A 25,423-nucleotide genomic window follows, 5' to 3' on the forward strand; every position below is an offset into this window, starting at 1 on the left:
TCTAATAAATCTCCAACTCAGCCAGATTTACTTTGATGCACCAGCAGTCCACGCTGACTCAAACTTGCGTACATGATGTGAGAACTGACTTGAGATGCAATCCTAACCTGTGCTCATGGCCATACTGATAAATGCAGAGCTTTGCTGGAAATGACCACACGCCAAGTTTTCTGTCGTATGTTTGTTTCTTTGACGAGAGCCAAGATGTTTGACACAGATGTGTCTGAAATTCATTGAGGGAAAAGTTAAGACCCCAGTGAGCTGCTACTCATACCAACCTCTTTACTACAAACTAAGACTTTTATTTTTTACTTTCAGCTTCCTGTGGGACTGAGGCCTACCTAGAGGAGGCTAATGGCGTCTTCACCACAAACAGCCCTCGACGTAAGTGCATTATAAAGGAGGAAGTGTGTTTGTTTTCTTTAAAGGAAAATGGAATAAGCTCTGGTTTTTTTAGTGATGTGTAAAGGTGAGAAAGTACAGCACTGGGGCAACTTATTTCCTCCCATTCAAGCGTCAACATGTAGTAATGAAGCATGGATGATTATGTTATTGAAAATAATCAAAAACCTTAGCAAGAAGTGTCCTTGGTAGTTTTCTCTACAAATATGGAGCCCCAAAATGCAGTTTAATTTCATTACATGTAGGGTTTATTTTTGAAAGAAAAGTGCTTTATTCTTTAGACTCAGTGTCAGTAAAGTTTATTATTTCTGGCCAAGAAAAGGTTAGAAAAACTTGAATGAATATTTACAAAGATTGAACATTTTACCTCACCAGTATTAAATTTTTGGCCAAGTGGAAGAAAGCCAAGAGCTTTCAGACTGTCTGAATGTAGAAAAATGACAATAGAAAAGTTTGATAGAATGTTAGACTTTTCAGGACCTCTTTAAATGATTGCCTAAATTTCTGACTTTTGTGTTAGGACGGCCCGGGTGGCTTTATCAAATGTCTCATTTTTTGAATAATTTTGAATTTAAAAGATTGTATATATTGTTAGCATTGATAGCTGCTGTGTTGCAATAAAAAGTTCAGTTTTCATCCAACAAAAGTGAAAGTGAAGGTGAAGTAAAGCTCCAAGGACATGAAGCTGCAGTCTTTGTTAAAGCCTCAGAGTGAAAGAGCCGAGGAAGAGAGAGGAAGAGGCAGCTTCAGCAGAGGGAGAGTGCAGATGAAAAGTCAAGAGAAGAAGATGGGGAGATCAAGTGGAGAGAAGAGGAGGTTTGATTATTCTCAGCGTCCTCTGGCCTTAACTACCTGCTCTTTCTAATGACCCTCTCTCTCGGCCCTCCCCTCCCCTCCACTCACTTCTCTTTGCAGCTTGCAAGAAAAAACGTTATAAACAGCCAAAAAAATCAAAGTGGAGCACCGGTGTCATTAAGAAAACCAAGAAAAAGAAGCCAACGAGCCCTGCCTCGTCCTCCTCTTCCTACACATTCAGCAGGGACAGCTCTGAGTCCGGCCTAGAGGAGAACATGAGAGTGGTGAATAGCTCATCGACCTCGTCAGAGAGCAGTGACAGGGAGCACCTGACAGCCAACCTGAATGGGTTTCACCACAACATAAACAGTGTCTCGGATATCCAAAATAGAATGAACGGGTACCACCATCCTGAGCCTGCAGACATCGTCCCCACAAGGAGGCTGAGGCTTCAAACCCGGACCTCAAAGATTCCCCCGAACCTGAAAACGAAGGTGAACGGGGTTCGTTTGAGCAAAATAGGTCTGTATATGTCAGAAAGCGCCATGGCAGTGTGTGAGGGCCTTACTCTACTAACTGGTCTTTGCCAGACTGCCGCCAAGCTTCGCTGCTGCACCTTCACATCACTGCAGATGGAGAGTGTGTAAAAGGGAGTGAAAGTGAGACGACTGCCTCTGCTTCTGCTGTTGCTTAACAAGCTTCAACAGGCCAAAGCGTCAGACTCTGCAAAAGTCTGGGCATCGAGCCAGCACCTTCACTGGTATCTAAGGAAATATACAGTTCAGATGATTCATGAGGAGAGCGAAAGAGTGTTTGGATTAGTCCAAATACACTTTAATGTAGGGCTTAAGCTCTCTTTAACAGTCCAGTGTGGATTTAGGATTTAGGGGGATATATTGGCAGAAATGGAATATAATATAATATGTGTGTTTTCTTTAGTTTATAATCACCTGGAATTCATAGTCATTGCATTTTTGTTACCTTAGAATGAGCCATTTATATCTATACAGAGATCCCCATGTTGCACCAGCATGTTTTTACAGTAGCCCAGAACGGACAAATCACACAGTGGCTCTAGATAGGAACATTTGTGTTTTTGTATGGGCTACTGTAGTTTGCTGCCTTTCTGCAATGAAAGCATTGGAAAAACACAGATTTTTGTTTAACATGAAACTGCTTTATTCAGTCTTTTTACCAGTTTTAATTGCCTGGTCTGTTTGAGAGGAAGAGACCTCTGCGGAAAATTTGGCGTCCAGTAAAAAGTTCCTAAACAAAGAACACTGACGGAATTCTTGCCGAGAGAAGTTTCAGCTGGTTGCATTCTGAAATCCTCACCGCTAGATGCCACTAAATCCAACTAAATCTCACACATTTGACCTTTAACCTGGTAGCACCAGTAGTACACTCACTTACAGGATGATGTATATTAGGAGACAGGGTGAGCAGAGTGGTCGACCCACAGGTTCTCAAACCTTTTGAAACCAAAAATGTTCATAAATCAAATTTCACATTAACTTTTAAGATTATTAGGAAAACTAGTGACAAGATGCAATGAATTTTTATTAAAAGAACAAAAACGGCATTTTACTTTCAAAGGCTTTTTTGCTTATTTGAGTTTCTGCTAGTACATGGCAGAGTTGGTTTTCTCCCAACCTCGGCTTTCTCCCACAGTCCAAAGACATGCAGATCAGGTTAATAGGTGACTTGAAATTGGCCGTAGGTGTGAATGTGAGCGTGGACGATTGTCTGTCTGTATGTGTCAGCCCTGTAATAGTCCAGGGTGTACCCCTGCCTCTCGCCCAATGGGATAGGCTCCAGCCCCCCCGTAGCCCTTAACAAGGCAAGCAGTTACAGATAACAAATGAATGAATGTTTACATACTTGTAAGGTTCTGTATGTGACATTCAGATCATTAATATAGCAGCAAACCATTGTTTACTATGTAAAGATATAGTGGAGTAATGGCGTCCTGAGCAGAGAATGAAGTCATACTGCTCTGTGTGTGTTTGTTGTAATCCGTGTTTATCTGTGATTTTCTGTGTTAAGCCAGCCTAGCTAAGAAGAGTGCATGTGTGTGTCCCACTGGTGACGCAGAAGCGTAGCTCTCACCCTCCGGTCTCCTCCATTTGAACTATCAGCACTGTTACAGTGTTGGCACCACTTGCTGCTAGCCGCTGGTTCAGCCACGTCCACGTAGAGTACAGTGTGCAAACAACTCATACGTCCTGAATTTCGTATGGAACCCTTTTAATGTTCATAAAACGCTTTATTTTTCCTCATACTGTCTGTCCTGGAACACCTGTATTTACCCTTTGTCTGAAACACTCTGTATAGCCTCCCCTCTGAAAAAGCCCAGTCTGCTCTGACTGGTCAGCGTGTCTGGGTCACTGTCGTTACACCTGGGGAATAACTGTAACAGTGTACTATGAAAAATTACCAATAGAGTCTTCTGAACACAATTGGACATGTGATTTGAAATTTTGATTTGAACATCCTTACCATATATATCCATTCATCCATTTGCAGCTGCTTATCCGGGGCTGGGTCACGGGGCAGCAGGCTGAGCAAAGTATTCCCGACATCCCTCTCCCCAGTGATACTTTCCAGCTCCTCCTGGGGGACCCCGAGGTGTTCCCAGGCCAGATGAGATATGTAATCTCTCCAGCATGTTTTGGGTCTAACCTAGGGCCTCCTGCCAGTTATATATGTATATGACAGAAAATTTGAAAAAAAGCACAATAGGTCCCCTTGAAGAGCACTTGCATCTAAATAACAACGTACAGTGGAGACAGAAAATGTAGAAAGAGGGAGGTACCATGCAACAAAGGTCCCTGGTCAGACGATGTTGCAGTTCACTCTTACTGTAAGCTTCTGGTCAAGTGTGACGCCAGCTTCATGCTTGTGGTGGCTTACTGTTGTGGAAATGAAAAATGTAGGTTGAATTTTGCCCAAACTGATAGAGTCATTATAAACGGCATAAGCTGATCAGCTACAGCCTGAATGCTACTTTTAAAACTGAAGAGTAAATCCCATCTCTGCCTCATCCTCCTCTCCATGTCTCTCTCCTCAAAAGAGAGTAACAGCTGTGAGACAAGAGCCAACATGGCCGCCTTGAAGCAAATGCAGCTGTTCAGCAGAGACAGATGTGAGGAGATCCTCGACGTAGAAACACCACTGCTGGTCATCAATCACAGCAAATTGAGGGTGAGTCCATGCGGTTGTGGGGATAAATGTACGGTTACAGTACGTATACAGTACTACACAGTCAGATGTCACCTTCTGTGTATGATATGTGTGTTACAATGAGGAAATTGTCCTAATAAGTAGTGGCTTTTCTGTCCCGTCAATTGACAAGGAGGCTGTGGTAGCAGCTGTTTGCTCAACATTTGTCAAATGAAGACATATTAGAGTTTTTTAAACACTATTCTTGCTGCGGCAATGAAAGATGACATCATAATATCCTAATTTTTGGCCACCCAAAAACTGGGACACAGCTGTCAATGAGCACAACACACGACCTCTTTGAATCACTGAAAGCATGCTGAATGATTCTAAAAAGTATTTAGAGGTGGTGTTGTTGTGTGTTTCAGGATCTCCTCAGCAGAGCCGTGACTAAAACAGAGGGCGCTGAGGTGGAGCCGCTAGAGAAGCTCTACGCTCTGCTGGCTCAGTGCATCTACAGACACCGAAACAACTACAACAAGACACAACTCATTCAGGTAGGACCATCACACCGAGGCAGAAAGGTTTTTTTTTTTTAATGTTTATGCAAAGTCTTGCAAAGCAAAGTCCTCACAGAATTCACTGAGGACATGTGGAGGTAATTTTCTTAATTAATGCAATCAAACAGGAAAGGGTTGCAGCTCACTTTTTCACACTGCAATTACATTTGAGAGAAAAACTCTCGATGCTGCAATCAAAAAATGCATTATTTATTGCAAGTAAACTGAATTTGTGATTAAAAATGCATTCATGACAATTAACAACATTTGTTTGCGAACCCAAATGTTTTGCTTGATGTTGAGCTGAATCTTGTGGATGGGACCTATGCTGCAAGCAGCTCGGCTCCCATGACATCTAAGACGAGAAAGTGCTTAACATTAAAGGCGCTGTATGTAAGAATGTGGCCAGAACGGTTACTGCACAGGTTGCTGGACAGCGGCACGCTGGAGACTGATTTGTTTCCCCAGGGGCGGCTGCCATGGCAGGGCCGCCTCACCGCGTCCTTGATCTTCGGTTTTCCAGCGGACTGTTCGAGCAAGTCCGGCTTCTCTGCTGCTAACGCTGCTGCCAGGATACAGCTTAGGAGAAGCCGGCTGCTAATGCTATGTACCGGGACACTGCTAACGCTGCTGCCGGGATACAGCTGAGGAGGAGCCGGCTGCTAATGCTATGTACCGGGACACTGCTAATGCTGCTTGCCGTGCTGCTGTAGCTCAGTCGTAACTGTAACTGATGCTGAGACTCTACTGACTGTGTGACTGGTAGACGGCGGTGGGTGGCGCAACAGGCCAAAACACAAATTCAAAACATAAACATGATTTGCAGACTGTAAGAATGTTTTTTAAATGCGAATATTCTGGCTGTACTATTGCTGTCGGTGAGATCAGTATGTTATATGAACATTATTCCTTAGTCTCTGTGACATATTAGGAGGATTTTACGACTGTTTGCTTTAGATTTTTTACATATAGCTCCTTTAAGTAAGCTGGCTACAGGCTGACAAAATAACAACTTTGCATCACATTAGTTGAATGTCGTCCTGTTAACTAGTCACGCATAACACGCATAACATCGTGCAGGCTAACAGGAAGCCTGGACACATCAAGGACACACTCACTCAGGTGCGCACCAAAACAACCGGACCAAGACTTTCTTGAAGAGGTGGTCTTGGTCCGGTTGTTTTGGTGCTCACCTGAGTGAGTGTGTTCACACCTGACCAAACAAACTGACTTAGGGGGCAAATTAACTTGATTTGGATTGAACCAACCCAAACAGGGCAGGTGTGAAAGCACCCTCAGATGCAAAATGCTAATTACCACAAAATGGATCATCTGTGTGTCACCAGTGACATTGATGAAGGCTGGGTAGCAGAAAATAAAATGAAGTGGCTTGTTATCAGTGCAACCTTCCTCTCTCATCATTAGTCTCAGTTGTCTTGGTCATTTAAAAAAGTATCTTGTCAGGAAGCTCTGGTTTAGCTATCATTATTATTTTATAATTGACTAGAGTGAACAGTGATGTGTATGCAAAAACCAAATGATGTAAAACAAATATCAACTTTCACACTGCAGTGAGAACTTCTTTTTCTCTGTGTGTATTCAGTAGGTTTACAGGTTTATGTTTATGCTCATTTTTAATTTTCCTTTTTGTCTTTTTTTTTCCAGGAAATGAAGAAAGAAATCAACAACTTCTGTTGATCTCCCACACCAAGTCTATTTTAATAAAACCTCAGTGCATTCAAACAGGGAGTTATTCACTCGTGTTTTGACGTGTATCAGTTTACCTCAATATTTATTGTGTAAGATGTTATTTATAGTGGAGTATTTATTAATGATAGCGATTTATAAGAGTTATCCCTATGACAGTGCAGTGTTCGTTAATCATTACGTAAAACTTGAATAAAAGTGCTTTTAAGGCTTAATTATAATCATTGTTTGTGTGTTTTCTGTTATGCAAAAATATCACTTTGTATTCACAGCATTTCGTATTTTCTTTATTTTTTTTGTCAGGTCATGGTTTTTGGTGCTTGTTGAAATTTGAATGAGTTTAGATTACATTTGTTGAGATGTCACATCAGGTAATCAGTGGTGTAGCACTTTGCTTACAGCAAGTATGGCTTCAAGGTATTTTTTAATTTTTATTCAACTAGTTATTTCACAGCTGTTGATAAAATTCACTTTAAATTTAGTAAAACAAATGTACAAACAAAACAAATTATGATTTTTCTAAATTAAACTACACAAAATCTTATACAATAATTCAATTTTGTGTACCCAACTGCCACCTGCAACAGTTCTGCTTACATGTTAATTCATCCGTAATAATACATAATGTCACTTTGATACTGCAAGTATCATTTTTAAAATAATACTGATGCACTTTTACTTTTTTATCCAGGACTTTTAGATGTAACGAGTATTTTGTACACTGTAGTGTCAGTACTTTGCCTTGAGGAAAGGATTTCAGCACTTTTTCGCGGCTGTGAATAATGAATTACAGCTCCGGTGTCTTCGGTACAGTATGTGACTGAAACTTCTTGCATAACTACATCAGTACGTTATGAGTCGGCCTGCTTCACTGTACTAGTACAGAGTTAGAACACTCTCCTGACGTGTGTCGATGACGCAACGACGCATGCAAATAAATCTGTGAACTTCATGTCGGTACACCGACGGCCGTTTCCGCTTAAGAGACAAACCTTAAAAATAAATGACTTGGAATTGTCGCACATGGAAAAAAAAGAAGCCAAAAACCTTAACACTGAGTTGGCGTTTTGTTTAAATAAACAAAACAGTGATGTGCGTAATAAACAATATGATGGAAATATAAATTAATGAAAGAAAACTTATTATTAATATTAAATTATAGTATACTGTATATAATAAATATATCAGAATCAGGCATACCTTATCGATCCCTGGAGGTAACGTGCCACAATGTTAACCCTAGTATGTCAAATGTTTAAAATATGTATGTATAATGTGTTCAGTATGTAAAGTGTTTTAAAAAAAAAAAAAAAAAAAATATGTGCCTTATGCTACAATACAATGTATAAAACGAGTATGTAAAGTTAGAAATATAAATAAGTGTACACATACATTGACTATACAAAATAAGTAGGGATAAGAATCGCATACAATATATGCAAATAATATTAAATATACATTCAGGAGTAGTTAAATATACATAAGTCTACATAAAAACAAAATACAGAGCAGGGTTAATATACTAGATGTTCTTTATGCTCTGTGTTCTTTATATTTACAGTATCATAGATTAAACTTGAGTAACACTAAATACATTTATTTTTAAAAATATTTAAAAAGTATTCAATACTTATGAGATTTAAAAAAAAATATTTTCTAAAGTTTTTTTTTTTTTTTTCAAATGCAAGCTTTTTTAAGCTAATACCTTGGCCGGGACTACAGATGAAAAATAGCTTCTTGGCTTATTCTAATTTGTTTTTAATAAAAATATATCTTCTAACCGCTTCATCCTCTTGGGGGTCGCGGGGGGCATCGGGCGAGAGGCAGGGTACACCCTGGACAGGTCGCCAGACTATCACAGGGCTGACACATAGAGACAAACAACCATTCACGCTCACGGACAATTTAGAGTTATCAGTTAACCTAGTCCCCAATCTGCATGTTTTTGGACTGTGGGAGGAAGCCGGAGTGCCCGGAGAGAACCCACGCTGACACGGGGAGAACATGCAAACTCCGCACAGAGGGGCTCCCACACCCGGGATCGAACCGGCAACCCTCTTGCTGTGAGGCGAGAGTGCTAACCACCACACCACCGTGCCGCCCAATTTGTAATTTGTTTTAATTAATTTGTGTATTTATTAACTAGGATACTTTTAGTATAAAAATAATTTTGTACTATTATTCAAGAATTTGAATGACTTTTTTTTACACTGTAGTAGTACTACTTCACTTATATTATTATTAAGTAAAAATATCTGAGTGGTTTTTCCATGATATTTTATGGTGAATTATTTTGGTGTAAGCTTTTATTTTGAAATGTACATTCCGGATGCAGTTCTCGGCCATTGCTCGCTTGTTACGGCGGTGTGAAAATGGCCATCGTCAGATTCGGTGAACTATCGGTGCCTTTTTTTATTGAATAGTCCATTATATTAACAAAGCAACAGAGTAAACAATGCGAGTGGCGGCGGTGCTGGCTGAAACCGGAGCTAAGGGGCTGTAGTTCAGCCTGTGCCCCGGCCGTTCGAGAGGCTCCGTGTCGGGGCTGAAGCAGATGGGATCCTCGGTGTATTCGGGTAAAAGGCGGAAGACTGCGTATCAACACACCGAACCAGAGATGCTAGAACGCTACATCCGCTAGCCAGCTAACTGTTTGTTCCAAGATGCGGGTAAACGGAGGCCGTTTTACCAGGTAAACACACAGCGGGCTGACGGGCACGCTGTTATCGGTGTCCGTGCACGGTCACACGCCGCCTCACATCCGCTGCCACTTGTGGAGACCCGTTAAACACAAGGCTCAGCTAGCTAACGTTAGCTAGGATGGTGCTGGTGTCGGCTATGTGGTTGTCGTCGTTCTCCTTTCTCGGTTTATTTCTCAGTCAGTAAGCTAGCTGAGAAGACACAGGACAGCGTAAGAATAGTGTAGACTGAGCAGGTTAACGGCACGGTATGTTTCTAGTGTGTGTGTGTTTGTATGAGTGTGTTTGTGGTGGACAGGAAGTGCATTTTCTGCTGCAGCCTCAATTTGATAAACAGCACAGTTTGTTCAGCATGCACAAGACTGCAGGCAGCAGAAGTTCAAACCAATCGGCTGGAAAAGTTCTATTATATTATCAGTTCATCTTTAAAGGGCCATTTCTCTGATTTGTCCTGTTTACCACAACCACGTGCAATCGACACAACTCACAACAGTCTTTCGAAAGCTCAAACAGAATTAGTTTAGATTGAAAAGTACAGATAAGGTTCAACCAGATACGAAAAGTAGCCAAAACAATATTTATATTTGATAAGATCACCATTATTAGTCCATAGCAGGGACATTGAATTACACACAATGGCAAAGAAGTGACTCAAAACAGATACATAATAATAAAGGACTGTTCTTTACCAATCAGAGGAGAGGGTGGCTGAGTAAACTCCAGTTGGTCCAGATTTCAGCCGCCCATATCATTACCAGAATCTCCTCTATAGATCATATCACTCCTGTTCTCCAGAAGCTTCACAGGCTACCTGTTAAATATTGAATCAATTTCAAGATTCTGCTTCTCACCTTCTTAAGGCCCTTCATAATCAGGCCCCTTCCTACCTGTCTGAACTCCTTTATATATATACACCCTCCTGTACTCTTAGATCCTCTTCTGTTATCCATCTCACATCACCATCTGCCTGCTTGACTACCATGGTTTCCAGAGCCTTCAGCCACTCTGCTCCCCGCCTCTCGAACTCTCTCCCCCACGACATTCGCAATATTGACTCACTTTCCACTTTAAAATCCCATCTGAAAACACACCTTTTCAAGTTTGCATATTCAGTATGATTTAATGGAGACACACATATGGTGACCGGCACTGGTGATGACATTATGACGCTGATTTTATACCTAATATTTATGATTATGACTTTTGTCTAGTCATTTAATTAACTTTAATGTGTATTACATAATTATTTGATTTTATGACTTATGGATAAATTGCTGCTTTTTTCTTAAACTGCGTCTTGAAAGGTGTCCTTGAGTGCTTTGAAAGGCGCCTAACAATGCATTATTATTTTTAAAGAAAACGCGCCTTCCAAAAGCAGGCAGATTTCCCCCTTTCGCCCACTTTTATATTCCCTTTTTTGTATTCCCAGCTCCAGGTGTGTTTTGTCATGCAGTTTTGTATTCCAACGCTTTGTTACGTTCTCATCTTCAGGAATTAAGGATATCAGGGGAAACATTTCGACTGATGACATCCTACTTTATGGAGCCACAACAGGACGACTTGAACTGAGACAGCTTTAATACCTGGCCAGACACATTGCTCTCCGACCCTCGGGATGGCGAGCCGGAGGAAATCCACCACCCCCTGCATGGTCCCACCTCGAGAAGCTGTCGACTCGGACCAGGAGATGGAGGACGTCACAGATGCAGCCGAGCCAGAGGACAGTAACGGTGTGGCGACTGTCTCCTCTGAGTTTTCCAGTCTGTTGGAGGAGCGTAGTGAGGATGCAGACTTCAGGCCGGTGCCAGATCGTTACATGGACCTTAATACTGCAGAGGGAGGCTACGAGTGCAAATACTGCAGCTTTCAGACGTCAGAGCTCAACCTGTTCACCATGCACGTGGACACAGAGCATCCCGATGTCGTCATCAACACCTCGTACGTCTGCATGGAGTGTGACTACCACACCAAGAGGTATAATCCTTGTGTTGTTTATACTATGTGTAAGAGAGTGCTTTCTTCTGATGTCATATACCAGAGCTGTCAGAGTAATAATAATAATTATAGTAATTATAACTTTATTCATATAACACCTTTAAAAAACAGAGTTTACAAAATGCTGCCAGACAGAGCAAAGCAGAAGCAGGTACCCCAAAGACAGTGTAACAAAAGACGCAGAGCAAAAGCATGACAAAATTGAGGTAAGGTTAAAACAAGAAGGCATTTCAGAGATAGAGGGGACTGTGTTGCAAATACTTCAGCCTTCTGTGAACTGGAGTCAAAGGCTTGCGGCAGCGGCTTCAAGTTGATGTAGGTAACATTAGCTAGAGCCTTGAATCACAGTATGTCCTCTGCCTCACACCCTCCTGCTACAGACCACCTTGCTGAGAATAAAGTGGGCAGCAGCTCCAGAGATTGACCCTCCCAAGTGGTTGTAGTAACTCCAGCTCAGCCTGTGCCAGGGAATTGGACAGCCCTGACTCCCTGCCAGACCAGCAAACTTTATGTTGCTGCTGTTACAAAGCTTAGACTTGCCACTGGCCACCAGCCTGCTGTGACGCCTGATTCTGCAGTCTGCCGTGACTGAATTCTGGGGATACACCTATGTATCAGCTGCACATCTGTATCGTCAGATATTCTCCTTGTTGACTGCCATCAGCCTATCGGCAAATACGTAACATTCCCAATGGCGGTGGCCAATGATTTCTGTTGTGTCACATTAATTTTTGTGCAGGCTAAAAAGCAGGGTTCCAGACTAACGGTGTCCCATCATCCTTAACTCACTATCTATGCGTCAGAGGACCCACCCTGTTGCTCCCTTGATAATACCACATTGTGAACAACAAATCCGTGTTGACAGAGGCAGTAGAAAGCTAGTTAATGTTAGCTGTTAACAGCTGGTGGATGGAACTAACAAAGATTGCATTGAGTTACGTTATGAAGCGTTCAAGCCATAGATAGTATAATATATTGGACAAAACTGCCTTGATGTTCCCAGTTGGTTTGAGGACACCTGTTTGGAAACCTCAAGTTCGACATTTCAGCCATCACCATCTTGGCCTTTTGGAGCCAGAACTGACCATATTTGGACGAGAGGCTGGCACTGTGGAGGAGTGAGGGGTGTAACTGACTAAGATGCCGAAGGCATGTAAAGCGGGCCGGTCTTAATTATGCACAATTTTTTTTTTTTTTAAAGATATGTTTTTGGGCATTTTTGCCTTTAATGGATAGGACAGCCAAGTGTGAAAGGGGGAGAGAGAGAGAGAGAGAGAGAGAGAGAGAGAGGGAGAGAGGGAGAGAGGGATGACATGCAGCAAAGGGCCACAGGCTGGACTCGAACCCGGGTCGCTGCGGCTACAGTCTTGTATGTGGGGCGCCTGCTCTACCACTAAGCCACCAACGCCCCAATTATGCACAATTTAAGCCTTAATAAAATGTAAACAGATGAGTTATATGAACATTCACCCCCTGTGCAGTTGTCATGGACAGGGGAAATTAGTTAATTAATCATAGAGACCAAAATCGTTTTTATACCAGGCTGTAAACATGTTTATTTCTGCTGTAAAGTTTGGCATTTTAACATGGAGGTCAATGGGGATTGACTGGCTTCTGGAGACCACCCTCCAGTGGCCAATAGAAGAACTGCAGTTTTTGGCTTTTCTGTGTTGGCTCAATTTTGCAGCCCCAGAGGTTGCCACTTGGTCCAAGCTCTTTTCAATAAAAATGAGTATTGGGCAAAGGTAACTGTAACATAATCATGATGTGTTCAGTGTAATCTTATAAAATGTAGTTTTTGTTGAGAAACTTAAATAAATACAACGGCTTAAGGGGGACAATTGTTGATGTTTTCACAGCAAAAAATAAATAAATGAATAAAAAAATCAGCCCAGAATTTCACAATTGGTGCAACCCTGCTGAATTGAAATGACTAAAGCGCTGTCTCCTGAGCTGCTGTCCACTCTAATACTTATCTTATTGGTGGTCTGATAAACAAAGGGAGATAGTGGGGTAAGAAGGGGCTGCAGACAACTCTAGAATGAAATAAGATTGAATAAATCAGTATATGGGAAACACTGGGTTACTGTATGAAGTGCGTGCACATGCCTGTGGTCGTCTGGTGGGAGGGGCTTAGGACAGAGAGGGAGAGCTGGAGGAGGAGGAGGGTGTACTTTTACTTTTTTTTGCCTACTGCCTAACGTGAAAACTGCCTAACCAAGCTTTAAGTCTTGTTGATATGTGGTTTTTATCTCGTCATTGAGCTAAAGAAAATGATTATTATTTAATCTTTATTTTTTGTATAATTAAGCATTTCTGGGTATCGACTCTTTCAGTACTTATTTCTGATAAAAGAAGAACTGACCCACATTTCTTACCATCTAGTTATGACACGCTGTTGGCCCACAATGCTCGCCTTCACCCAGGCGAGGACAACTTCACACGGACGATGGTGAAGCGAAACAACGAGACCATCTTCCAGCAGACTGTCAACGACCTTACCTTCGATGGCAGCTTTGTCAAAGTGGAGGACGAGGAGGCGGAAGAGATGTCCCGCAAAAGCATTGCCCTCAGCAAGACGCCCATCATGAGGATCAAGAGCCGACTGGAACCCAAGAAGTTCACCGCCTCACACAAAATGGTGTCCGTTGACGATGTCATCAAAGTAGAGAGTGATGACGAGGATGACGAGAATAAGGAGCCACCCACGCTATCTCCTGCCCCGATGACCCCCGCTGCCGTCGCCCCTCGCCTCATCCCAGTCTCCACAGCGGTGCAGGTCCAGGCTGTCCCACAGAGCATTGTGGTCAACAGCCCCAATGTGCTACAGATTAAAGGCGGCTCGGGCGGCGGTGCTGTGCTGCCTCCAGGGACGCTGGCTCAGGTTTTGTCGGCACTGCAGAACCAACAGAACTGCACTCCGACGCAGACGCAGCTCCTCATCCCCATCAGCAGCATCCCCACCTACAACACAGCCATGGACAGCAACGTCCTGCTAGTCAGCGCCTACAACAGGTAACTGAACCTTTTATCATCTTTCAAGTGTTACAGTTTCTGTATTTAAATGCACTTTTCTAGTCTTCCGACCATTCAAAGCACTTTTACACAACATCACATACACCCATTTACACACATTCACATACTGGTGACCGAGGCTACCATACAAGGTGCATACAACCTACTACTCTGTACCCATTCACATGCACTCGCACACTGATGGAACAGCCGTTGGAAGCAACTGGGGCCTCAGTATCTTGCCCATGGATACTTCAACATGTGGACTGGAGGAGCCGGGGATCAAACCCCCGATCATCAGATTGGTGGACGACCCGCTATTCCACTCGTGGCTTATGGCCGCCCAAATCACATTACCATGAGAGGCTCCTGGATATATGAGATAGGGGGATAATCACAAGACCACACAAGATAACACTGCCGTAATTTGCTGCATGGTCTACCTCAAGTACCTCCCGCAGTACAAACGATATTGCCAAATCTCTTATCGACTGACACTAGGGATTAAACAGTTACCAGTTTAGTGATAAACTGTGGTGAAATTCCAACAGCCTACCATTTCAAATTTTAATTATCATTAAAACTGTGTTTGATTAGCACGCTTTGAAAATGTCACTGTAAATACTGTCCAGCATCAACCAAAGTTAGCAACAGTCACAGTGCACAAGCGCAGCATGCAGCGTGGGTTTGTTTTGCACTTCCCTTGATTGTAGGGCGTTTCTATGGGTAGGTATTCATTATGAAAATTTGGTATGCGATATTCATTGTTTTATTTACTTTTCTTTTCTTTTTTTTTTTAACATATTTTTTTTGGTGCTAAATGTAGTCGTTTTGTTGTTGGTAAATGTAGGTTATCAATAAAAATCAAAACTTTTAAATTGCATTGTTAAAAAAATCAAAACTTTTAAATTGCATTGTTAAAAATGTGAAAATATAGTATACCAACTGAGCTTGTGTGCATGGCACGCTTGAGCGCATCCGTCTGAGGCTGTGGATCAATGCCAAGTTTTACCATTTTATCACTATTCCCTCTAACTTGTAGCTGTTTTTTCGTTATCTTTTGAATTTAATATGAATTATGGAACCATTTTTGTCAACGTTCCCCCGTTTTGTACAATAAATTATTGTTTAAAGTTTCAACAAGTTTCTTTTGGAGTGTGTGACTATTGTTTAAAGTTTCAACAAGTTTCTTTTGGAGTGTGTGACACAAGTGTGTTTTGAAAACGGCAGCTGACTGTCACCTGTTCAACGCATCAGTACCTTCGGATGCCATGACAGAAATGGCCAATTATGTCAAAATATCATTTACAGACCGATTTAACAGACGATCACTGCTGCCCGACCCGCAGGTCCATTTGCGGGTCCTGCGGGTTATGGGTTGACCCGCGCATCACAACTCAGCTCAGTCTATAAAGGCTGTACACACAACAGTAAGGCTATAGACATTATATTCTATTCAGGCCGGCAGAACCAGCAGCGCATCGGCTCTACAGTGCACGGCACTGCTGATTAACCATTTTATTGTAGCACAGAGTGTCTGCCAGCAACCAGTTACTTGCAGAAGACAAATTAAACAGGATGACTAGCCAATGTGAAAATTAAAAGAAAGCATAGAATAATTTACTGAAGGAGACTGTTATGCCATCACATTTTTTTTGTGGTTTGAGAGCAAAGTTAGGTTAGGTCCGAAAAAACCCCGGAGTCCGCCTCCACACACACACACACACACACACACACACACACACACACACACCCCTTCACTCAGAGTGAACCTGAAAAAAGAAGAGTACAAGGTTAGGTAGAATAAGAGCTATGTATGTGTAGAAGTACATGTACATTTAAATGCACTGTGTCAACATGTTCACCAATTCTGTGACCACACGGAACTAGGGCTGTCAAAATTGCTCAAAAATGACGTTAGAATATTCCTTCTAAAAATAACTCATAGGTTCGAACCATTCAAATTTTTATTTTTTTTCGCATTATGTCCACAAGAGCGCAAACTAATACAAGGAAACATACAGTGGTGTGAAAAAGTGTTTGCCCCCTTCCTGATTTCACTTTTTTTTTCACACAGGGCCATGTAGCTTTGGATTTTTTTCTTCCTCATTAATAAAACCCTTCATTTAAAAACTGCATTTTGTGTTTACTTGTGTTATCTTTGACGAATGTTTAAATTTGTTTGATGATCTGAAACATTTAAGTGCGGAAAACATGCAAAAAAGTAAGAAATCAGGAAGGGGGCAAACACTTTTTCACACCACTGTACTTGTATATGTATTAATACAAGGAAACATAACTACTTGTTGGTATTTTTATTTCAACATAAACGTCTTTGAAAACATTTACATACCTACACATTAAAACACAAAAAACAATTATCTGTAACATTACGTTACAAACAACCGTGGACCTCTCGCTCACCCCCCCTCTCTGACCCGTCACGCCACACCACCCGCAGAAGCGCTGCGAATAGCCTCAAAGCACCTCAAAGCGAAGCCAGTTTCCTTTCCCTGGCGTGCGTTCAGTGCAGCGGCCCAGGCCAACGCCCACTCGCAAAGAGGACAGCTGCGGTGGTATCTTTTTTTTCTCCACAATCGAATATCAATTTTCACATTCGAAGGTCCATTTTGTTTTTCAAATTCGAATTTAAATTCGAATTTAGAATATTCGTTGACAGCCCTACACGGAACAAAGCTAAGTAATTGCAAATGCAAATATCAATACCAAACACCTTAAAGATAATGTGTATCAAAAATTTCTGTCCCATCGTTATGTTAACAAACTTTTCTAACCCTTTGTTTGAGAGCTTTGATGCAGCTATCCTCATCTCAGGGTGCAACCAGGAAGTAAACAGCTCTGGTCATGTTACAATTTACACTTCACACGTGACACTGCACATATTTCATTGAGACCCTTTATTATTTCAATATTTGCTGTACATGCATTGATACATCATTCGGTAACATTTTTAGAGCCTTATAACTGGAAATGTTTTTTGCGGTCAGTATTGTTACAGTTGGGATTAAAGGGGTTAATTGCAGAATCTGTGAAAAAAATACATTTTTTGCACATCAAGCTGCCCTAAGGCTATATTTAATGTTAATGCACAATTGATATGATTTTCATGTGCTCACATAAGGTTTTGACTGTCATTAATTTAATGTTAATGAACATTTTATTTGTGGCATTCAATATAAAACTGTGTGAAATTATTTGAGTGTGTATATATACCATCATATCGCCCAACTCTACATACATATTTGCACAGAGCTTGTTCTTTATGAAGCTGCTTTTGGGTTATGATATGATCTCATGTAGACTTGTCTCAGTGGGTTCCTCCTGGTTACATGTGTAAATAGAAAAGGACACAAAGAACTTAACAAAACACCAAGACTTCCTGAAGTGTTCAATACAGGTCCTTCTATGTTAACACTGTATTTGCACTTGCCATGTAATTACTCTGTTGTTTCAGTTCGTAGAAAGCAAACTGTGATTTTTGTGTTGCAGGTTTCCATATCCCTCTGTGTCGGAGATCATGGGCTTGTCTTCGCAGACGAAGTTCAGCGAGGAGCAGATCAAGGTCTGGTTTTCTGCTCAGAGGCTCAAACACGGTGTCAGCTGGACGCCGGAGGAGGTCGGTGCTTCATCAGGATACTTTTCACACCACATCACATCCACACCCGGTTTTAGGTTTCATGGTACACTTTTGTCCCTCACACCTCACGCTTTTCCTACACTGTCCCTCATCTGGCACCTGATGTTTCTCTAACTACTCTGAACGTCAGAGAGATGTTTGGAGTCCCATTTATTTCCTCAGACACAGACAAACGCAGGTGACTTTATTTGAATGAATCTGAGTTAATGTATGTGTGTGAGACAGCTTCATTGAGAATAACACACACAATAAAAAAGAAAGCCTAAAAGATGAGTCAACTCTCTGACATGGTTAAACAGTTTTCAACATTTGTTTGTGTGCACTCTTGTTTATCTGTCACGGTGGAGTTATACTGGCATCAGATCTGAAGTGCACACTGAAACACAACTGATGGATCATCCAGTAAAATCAGATCTGGCTCAGCCTGTTGCATCAAAAACCTGTCAGCCCCTCAGGAGTCAGAGTACAACACAAGTCTCTTTTGTTCAAATTTAAAAATAAGCTTTGGAACAATCTGCCTGAAGTTGGCAGACTCTGAGTCGCTCATCAAATCGCCTCATAAAAGCAATTTTTATAGACTTGCTGTAATGTAATTATCTTTTCATTGATTGTGAGCTGATTTAGTGGTGCTTTCATTTCTTTTAGCTCTTTTCTTCCCACTCTTCCCAACTCCAGCTTTGTCTGCGTGGTGTTTCACCGTGCTCTATTTCTGTTTGTTTTTTTATGCTGTGTCTGTGATAGTGGTCATAGCTTACTCTTGGATGTCCTACTGCTTACAGTCTGACACCTGGTCACTGCCTTTTTATAAAGTCCCAACCTCCCCTGCGCTGTGCCCAGTAAATGTCCCAACACAACAACCCAAGGAGAAAATCCAGGCAGAGAGCAGAGATAAACACACAGTAAGACTGAAAGTGATGATTGAGAGAAATGACTTTCGTAGGAGTCTATACGTTGTTGTTTTTTAGGAAAATCCATTACAGTATACCTTTGGAAAAATTTAAAGCTATATATCCGGTATATTTTTACCTGGTACCAGACAGAATTGTCAAACTGACATTACATTCACTCTAACTGATTTCCATGGGGGCTGGGAATTCGGTTTCCCTTAACCAGTAACCAGAAACCCACATACCCGCCTCAGTCTAATGGCATTTTAAGTCCACTGTGGGTCCGCACCATTACCACACCAGCATTCGCCTGTGGTGCGCCAAGAAGGCGGAGTCTGTTCCACATTTACTGAAGCCGTTAACAGCTCACACATCAAAACAGGCTGTTTGACAAAATGCTAAAGCGCTCAAAATACTCTCAATGTAGAGTACACTTCAACTAATATTGATTTTTTTTTTTTTTTTTTTTTTAGGCTAAAATACTTTTACTGCTGCCCCTTTACAGCCGTGCAGTGACCATGACCACGGATACGTACCTCACACAACCCCACTTTAAAAGATCTAAACTATCCCTTTTTGACAAAACAAATGCATCGGTAAACTTAAAGCTGACAGTCTCTCACTCTTTGTTCCTTCTCTCCACAGGTGGAGGAGGCGAGGAGGAAGAAGTTTAATGGCACGGTGCAGACCGTCCCTCAGACCATCACCGTCATCCCCGCCAACATAGCCGCAGCCACCAACGGCCTGCAGTCCATCTTCCAGACCTGCCAGATCGTCGGCCAGCCAGGCCTCGTTCTCACTCAGGTGGCTGGTAATGGCAGCACAGTGCCGGTCGCCTCTCCCATTACCCTGACAGTTGCAGGTGTCCCCGGCAACCAGCCCAAAGCAGCCGAACCGTCGACGTCAGAATCAAAGACTGAGATGTCGGCCTCGTCAGCCAGTGCAGCACTCAACTTGGACATAGCAGCAGCCAAACCGAAGAAGTCCAAGGAGCAGCTGGCAGAGCTGAAGGCAAGCTACGGCAGGAGGCAGTTCGCCACGGAGGCAGAGATATCACGACTCATGCAGGTCACCAAACTCTCCAAACGAGCAATAAAAAAATGGTTCAGCGACACGCGCTACAACCAGAGGAACTCCAAGGATCACCACGGTGTTCTGCTGAGTGAAACCCCATCCAGCAGAGTGACAGTGTCAGGAGGAGGCAGAGGAGGAAGGAACAGCAGCGGCAGCCTTAACGACAGTGACAACGCCACTACCATCGTCATTGACTCCAGTGATGATGCCAGTGATTGCTCTCCGACTTCTGCCATCGCCCCGTCAGGGACCACCAGCGACCCGCGGGTCAAATTCCGCCACGCCTTCCCAGACTTCACGCCACAGAAGTTCAAGGAAAAGACTCCAGAGCAGCTGTTCATCCTGGAGGCCAGCTTCCAGAAATCAGACACGCCCTCTGACGAGGAGCTTAGCCGGCTGCGTGCGGAGACAAAGCTGACACGACGTGAGGTGGACGCTTGGTTCACAGAGAGGCGGAAAATGCCTTCAGCAAAGGAGGAGGAGGAGGAGGAAGAGGGAGGGGAAATGGTAAAACCAGCCTGGGTGCCTTCGTCGTCAGCTCAGGAGCGGCAGACCACGCCGCTCAGCAGCAGGAAGACGATGAAGAAGACGCCGCAGCAGCTCCACATCCTGAAGAAGGCCTTCGTCCGCACACAGTGGCCAACGGCTGAAGAGTACGACGAGATGGCGGACGAGAGTGGTCTGCCAAGGACATACATCGTCAACTGGTTCGGAGACACGCGCTACGCCTGCAAAAACAGCAATCTGAAGTGGTACTACCTCTACCAGAGCGGAAAGGTAAAAAATTTTGATTAAGAAATAATGCAGGAGATTCTTTTCTGTGTTCTTAGTCTCTATGATGTTTCCAGCAGCAGCAGAACTGTTAGAGGAGCAGTCATCATAATATTAGTACTTCCACAGAGCACTGTGACCTGCAGTAACATCGACTTCACTAAATGAATAATAAATGTGATGTATTTTAGGTGGACGAGGCGCTGAACGGCGGAGCTAAGAAGAAGTCCAGGAAGCGTTTTCGTGGTTGGTCCAGGAGGACACGCCGGCCATGTCCAAAGCGCTCCCCACAAGGTAGCGCCACCACCATCAAGGTCTGTGTCTGCAGTGTGTACTTTGTGTCCAGTTTATTAGGTACACCTTGCTAATACTAATGCTATAAACCCTCGTTTCATGAAGTTGTTGATACAGCTATAGAACTATTTTGGACAAAATATCAGAAACACCTGTGTACCTATGGTGTATTTCATAAACTTAATAATCTGATAGTATTAATGGACCCATGAAATGTGACAGTTCCCTAAGGTGATGTATTTCCTGTGGAAGCAGGGTGAGACACCAGACGTTAAGGATCAATCTAAGCATTAGGCTAAATGCAGGATATTTTAATTGTCCATGGTTTGCTGGAACATTTTTATTTAAAAAATATATAAATATTAAGTATATCAATAAATAAATAAATAAATGTGAGAAAAAAAGTAAAAAGCGATGTCCCTGTTTGATGGCATCATGGTGTTCAAAATGTCTTCCCTCCCTCCGTGTCTTTATGTTGCAGTAAGCAGAGTCGTTAATCGTTAACGACTTTACACTCTTTAAATGCTTTTTAAAATTAATGAAGCAACATGATTTTTTTGAGCTTTTACATATTTTCTTCTTCACAATGTGCCTTAAAGTTATGAAAAGACTCTTAACCAGAGTTGAAACAGAATATCAAAAATAATTGAATGTATGTGTTACAATGCAGAGATGTTGTTTGTATATAACCAAACCTTTTTAAGTCCCGTCTAAAGTAAGGGCGCACAACTTATCAAAGTTGAATTAAGATCGCGATTTCAGCTTCCCACAATTAAATGAACATCATCAGCCATGATATTGACATTTGAAAAGTGTGCTCCGTGTGTAGAAAACTGCTGCATATCTAATCAAGTGCTTCCTAAACTAACAGCTGGCTCTATTAAGCAGCTCACTTTGCCCCACTGCAGGGCCCGTCTGTGAAAAACTTTCCTGAATGTTCCAAAAATCATCTGTCATCATCCGTTGTTTGGAAGTATTTTCGATTTAGTAGAGAACAAATTATGTGCAAACAGTGCATGAAACTTGTGTCTGCGCCGTAAAGCAACACAACCAAAATAAAACACAATCTGCGGTACAATGAATGCATGAAGGCCAAGAAAAAATGTCACTAACGTTACCTCACTGAATCCCTGTCTTTAGCCAGCGTCAACTCAGACATCATGACAGTGGTGCTGCAGTGCGCCCCAGCACCATGACGGCTGTAAGTAGTAATACAGTGGTGGAGACGTATCCACTAAAGATGCAATGAATTCAGGTGAAGAAGAAAAAAAGTCTTATTTTGATGCAAAGATTTGTACGTCAGCAGGAATTAAGCACAGCATGGAAGTGAAAGCAGTGCTCTGTTGTTCTAAATGAGTAATGCAGTAACTGCAATAAAAATATTTTGTCACTAAAAACAATGAGTAATCGTGATAAATAAATAATCGTGATTAACATTTTGGCTGTAATCGTGCAGCCCTAGTCAGAAGTAGTCAGGGTTATAGAGCTGAAATTACTGCTGAATTTTAAAAATGTTTTTTTTTTTATCTTTTTTTTTTTTTTTTCCCCCAATCCAAAATAGTGAAAAAAAAACAACTAATCAATTAATGGAAAAGATATCCATCAGAATACTTAAAAGAAAATAACTGGTAGTTGCAGCCCTACTGTGGGGTGGCTGTGGCTGAGAGGTAGAGTGGGTTGTCCACCATTGGGAAGATCAGCGGTTCAATCCCCAGCTCCTCCTGTCTGCATGTCGAAGTATCCTTGAGCAAATTGCTCCCGATGGCTGTTCCATCGGTGTGTGAGTGATTTTAAAGAAAAAACAAAAAAGTAGTAGTAGTAGCAGCAGGTGGCACCTTGTATGGCAGTCTCAGCCACCAGTGTATGAATGTTTGTGTGAATGGTTGAATGTGACTCGTAGTGTAAAAAGCGCTTTGAGTGGTTGGATGACTATAGAAGCGCTATACAAATATAGGTCCATTTACCATTTACTTCTCACTTTGCCAAGCTTTGAAAAAAATACAGATGATGGGTCATGGATGTAGCGGTTAGGTAGCGAGCTAACAGGATACATGTTCTGTAAACTAGCTTGTTTTAGAGCTTTTCGACAGCATATTTCATGGTATTCTGAAGGTGGATGTTATTGGTGTCCGTCTGCATTCTGTCTAAATAAATCTAATCTTTGTATTGTAACATCAAGATATAACTTTCCAATTTCAACTCCTATCATGCATTGATGCAAAAATCTTACCAGACAACATGCAGAGTTATTTAAGAGACAGATACCTCTGTTATGGCAAACTATCTGATATCTCACAGAACATATTCTACACAGAGGTTACATCAGTCCTCTCACCAGGTCCCTGATAAGAGCATTTTTCCCTGAATGTCAATTTCCTGTAGACAAATCAATCAAACAAGTGTTACTGTGTAAATGTATGTTATGTAGTTCCTTTCATGCTGAGGCCGGGTCTTGATGCTTCTCTCCTGCAGGTCAAGTCCGGTAAGTCTTTCCTGAAGGACTACTACCTCAAACATGGAGCCCTGAGTGAGAAAGACCTGGACGACTTGGTGACAAAGTCCAGCATGAGCTACGAGCAGGTGAGGGACTGGTTCTCTGAGACTGCCAGGAGGGTGGAGGAGGGCAAAGAGCCCTTCAGCGATGAGGAGGCCGAGGGAGAGGAAGAGGACGAGGAGGAGGAGGAGGAAGAAGAAGAGGAGGAGGAGGTGGTGGCAGCAGCAGAACATGCTGACAGCGAAGAAGGAGAGATGGAGGTGAAAGAACAAGGAGACGAGGCCTCTGACGATGACTGCAATGAGGGAGAAGAGGAGAAGGAGGAGAAGGAGGAGGAGGAGGAGGAGGAAGAGGAAACGATCCAGGAGGAATCTGAAGGCGTCAGCCAATCACAGCCCCAGGCAGAGGAGCAGACATGAGCAGACAGGTGAGTGTTTGATTTTCTGTCTCACTGAAACCCAGATGGATTTGAACTGGTAGTCGTTCACACTTTAGTCTAAGTCTTTATGAAGAAGTTTACTTCAATGTGCGCTTGTATTTGGTTCATTTAGATTCACACAGCTGCACATAGCATTACATGTCAATAACAACAAAAGATGAAAAAAGACAGAAGAAATGGATGGATTTATAATCTATTTAGGCAAAGTTCTCACACAGCTACTTTTGTACTTATTTTGACACAGCTTTTTTTTTAAACCTTTATTAAATACTATACTCGACTTTTTTAAAAACTTTTTTGATGTACTATACAATGACTTGAACTTTTTGGCAAACTATACTATGACTTTTTTTTTTTTTAACTTTAATGACTTCACTGTGACTTTTGTTTTAACTTTTTAACATTCTATAATATGACTTCTCTAACTTTTTGACCCACTGTACTATGACTTTTAAAAAAAACAACCTTTTGACATACTATACCATGACTTTTTTAACTTCTAGACATATTATACTGCGATGGGTTTTTTGCACATACTACACTATGACTTGAATTAAAAAAAAAACAACAAAAAACTTTGACATACTATTCTATCTTTTTTTAAACACTTTCAGACATACTATCTTATGACTTTTTTAAAAAAGTTTTTGACATATTATACTATTACATTTTTTGTTTACTTTTGGACATACTTTACTATTACACTATTTAGTTTTTGACATACTATACTTTACACACTTTTTGACATACTATACGTTGACTTTTTTTTTTGCTTTTTACCTACTATTCCATTAATTTAAAAAAATTGACACACATTAACTTCTAAAAAACTTTTTGACAGACTACAATTTTTGAACTTTTTTTATAATACTATAGTGTGACTAACTTTTTTGGCATCCTATACTACTTTTTTTTAACTTAACTTTTTTTAACATACAATACTTTAACTTTTGTGTTGTGACACCTGATACTATGACTTTTTATCATACTAAACCATGATTTATTTATTTTACTTTTTTAAACGTTTGGACATACTATGACTTTTTTTTTTCCCTAAACTTTTTGACGTACTTTTCTATGATGTTTATTAACTTTAGGACATACTATACGGTGACTTTTTTACTTGATGAAATACTTTAGCAGGGCTCAACAATAAGGATTGCCCGATGGCCCGGGGCAAGTACAACTCACGGTCGGGCATGTAAACTAACAACTCACTTGCCCGATTGGGCTGTATTTAAAACGTGCTCTTCTGCTCTGATGCAGGCGCACGGCGGAGTTCCGCCACACACACACACACACACAGGTGAGCACGCTAGAGCGGCTCGGGCCGCATTTTCCTGACCAAACCTGACCCCGAGCCCAGTGCAGTTTGTCAGCTGACAAAGTTACTGAAATGGACAGTGTGTAAATAACCACCAACAGACTGCTGTTACGCACAGACAAACACGCTGCTCGCACAGCAGCTCAG

At 41.8% G+C, this 25,423-nt stretch overlaps 3 protein-coding genes across 5 annotated transcripts in view; 2 read left to right on the forward strand and 1 right to left on the reverse strand.

Moving 5' to 3' along the window:
- LOC126383942 (ATPase family AAA domain-containing protein 2-like) overlaps positions 1 to 6,847 on the forward strand; it is a 32,885-nt gene extending 26,038 nt beyond the window's left edge. Inside the window, exons 24-28 of one of the 3 annotated variants that reach the window (XM_050034705.1) lie at positions 319 to 384; positions 1,318 to 1,719; positions 4,271 to 4,401; positions 4,788 to 4,916; positions 6,585 to 6,847. In XM_050034705.1, the coding sequence (XP_049890662.1) occupies positions 319 to 384; positions 1,318 to 1,719; positions 4,271 to 4,401; positions 4,788 to 4,916; positions 6,585 to 6,617 (761 nt within the window). In that variant the 3' untranslated portion in view covers positions 6,618 to 6,847. The other 2 variants (XM_050034706.1, XM_050034708.1) reach the window with 2 other exon arrangements.
- The window catches only part of LOC126383971 (collagen alpha-1(XIV) chain-like), an 849,933-nt gene that overhangs the window by 465,951 nt on the left and 358,559 nt on the right, over positions 1 to 25,423 (reverse strand). The gene's annotated exons all lie outside the window — the stretch shown is intronic.
- LOC126383945 (zinc fingers and homeoboxes protein 1-like) overlaps positions 8,964 to 25,423 on the forward strand; it is a 29,129-nt gene continuing 12,669 nt past the window's right edge. Inside the window, exons 1-7 of the mRNA XM_050034711.1 lie at positions 8,964 to 9,318; positions 10,817 to 11,299; positions 13,706 to 14,335; positions 17,846 to 17,972; positions 19,526 to 20,731; positions 20,917 to 21,039; positions 23,492 to 23,940. Of these exons, the coding sequence (XP_049890668.1) occupies positions 10,941 to 11,299; positions 13,706 to 14,335; positions 17,846 to 17,972; positions 19,526 to 20,731; positions 20,917 to 21,039; positions 23,492 to 23,932 (2,886 nt within the window). The 5' untranslated portion in view covers positions 8,964 to 9,318; positions 10,817 to 10,940 and the 3' untranslated portion in view covers positions 23,933 to 23,940. The remainder of the gene's footprint in view (positions 9,319 to 10,816; positions 11,300 to 13,705; positions 14,336 to 17,845; positions 17,973 to 19,525; positions 20,732 to 20,916; positions 21,040 to 23,491; positions 23,941 to 25,423) is intronic.

This window comes from Epinephelus moara, chromosome 22 (assembly GCF_006386435.1).
Source record: "Epinephelus moara isolate mb chromosome 22, YSFRI_EMoa_1.0, whole genome shotgun sequence".
Classification (NCBI taxonomy): domain Eukaryota; kingdom Metazoa; phylum Chordata; class Actinopteri; order Perciformes; family Serranidae; genus Epinephelus; species Epinephelus moara.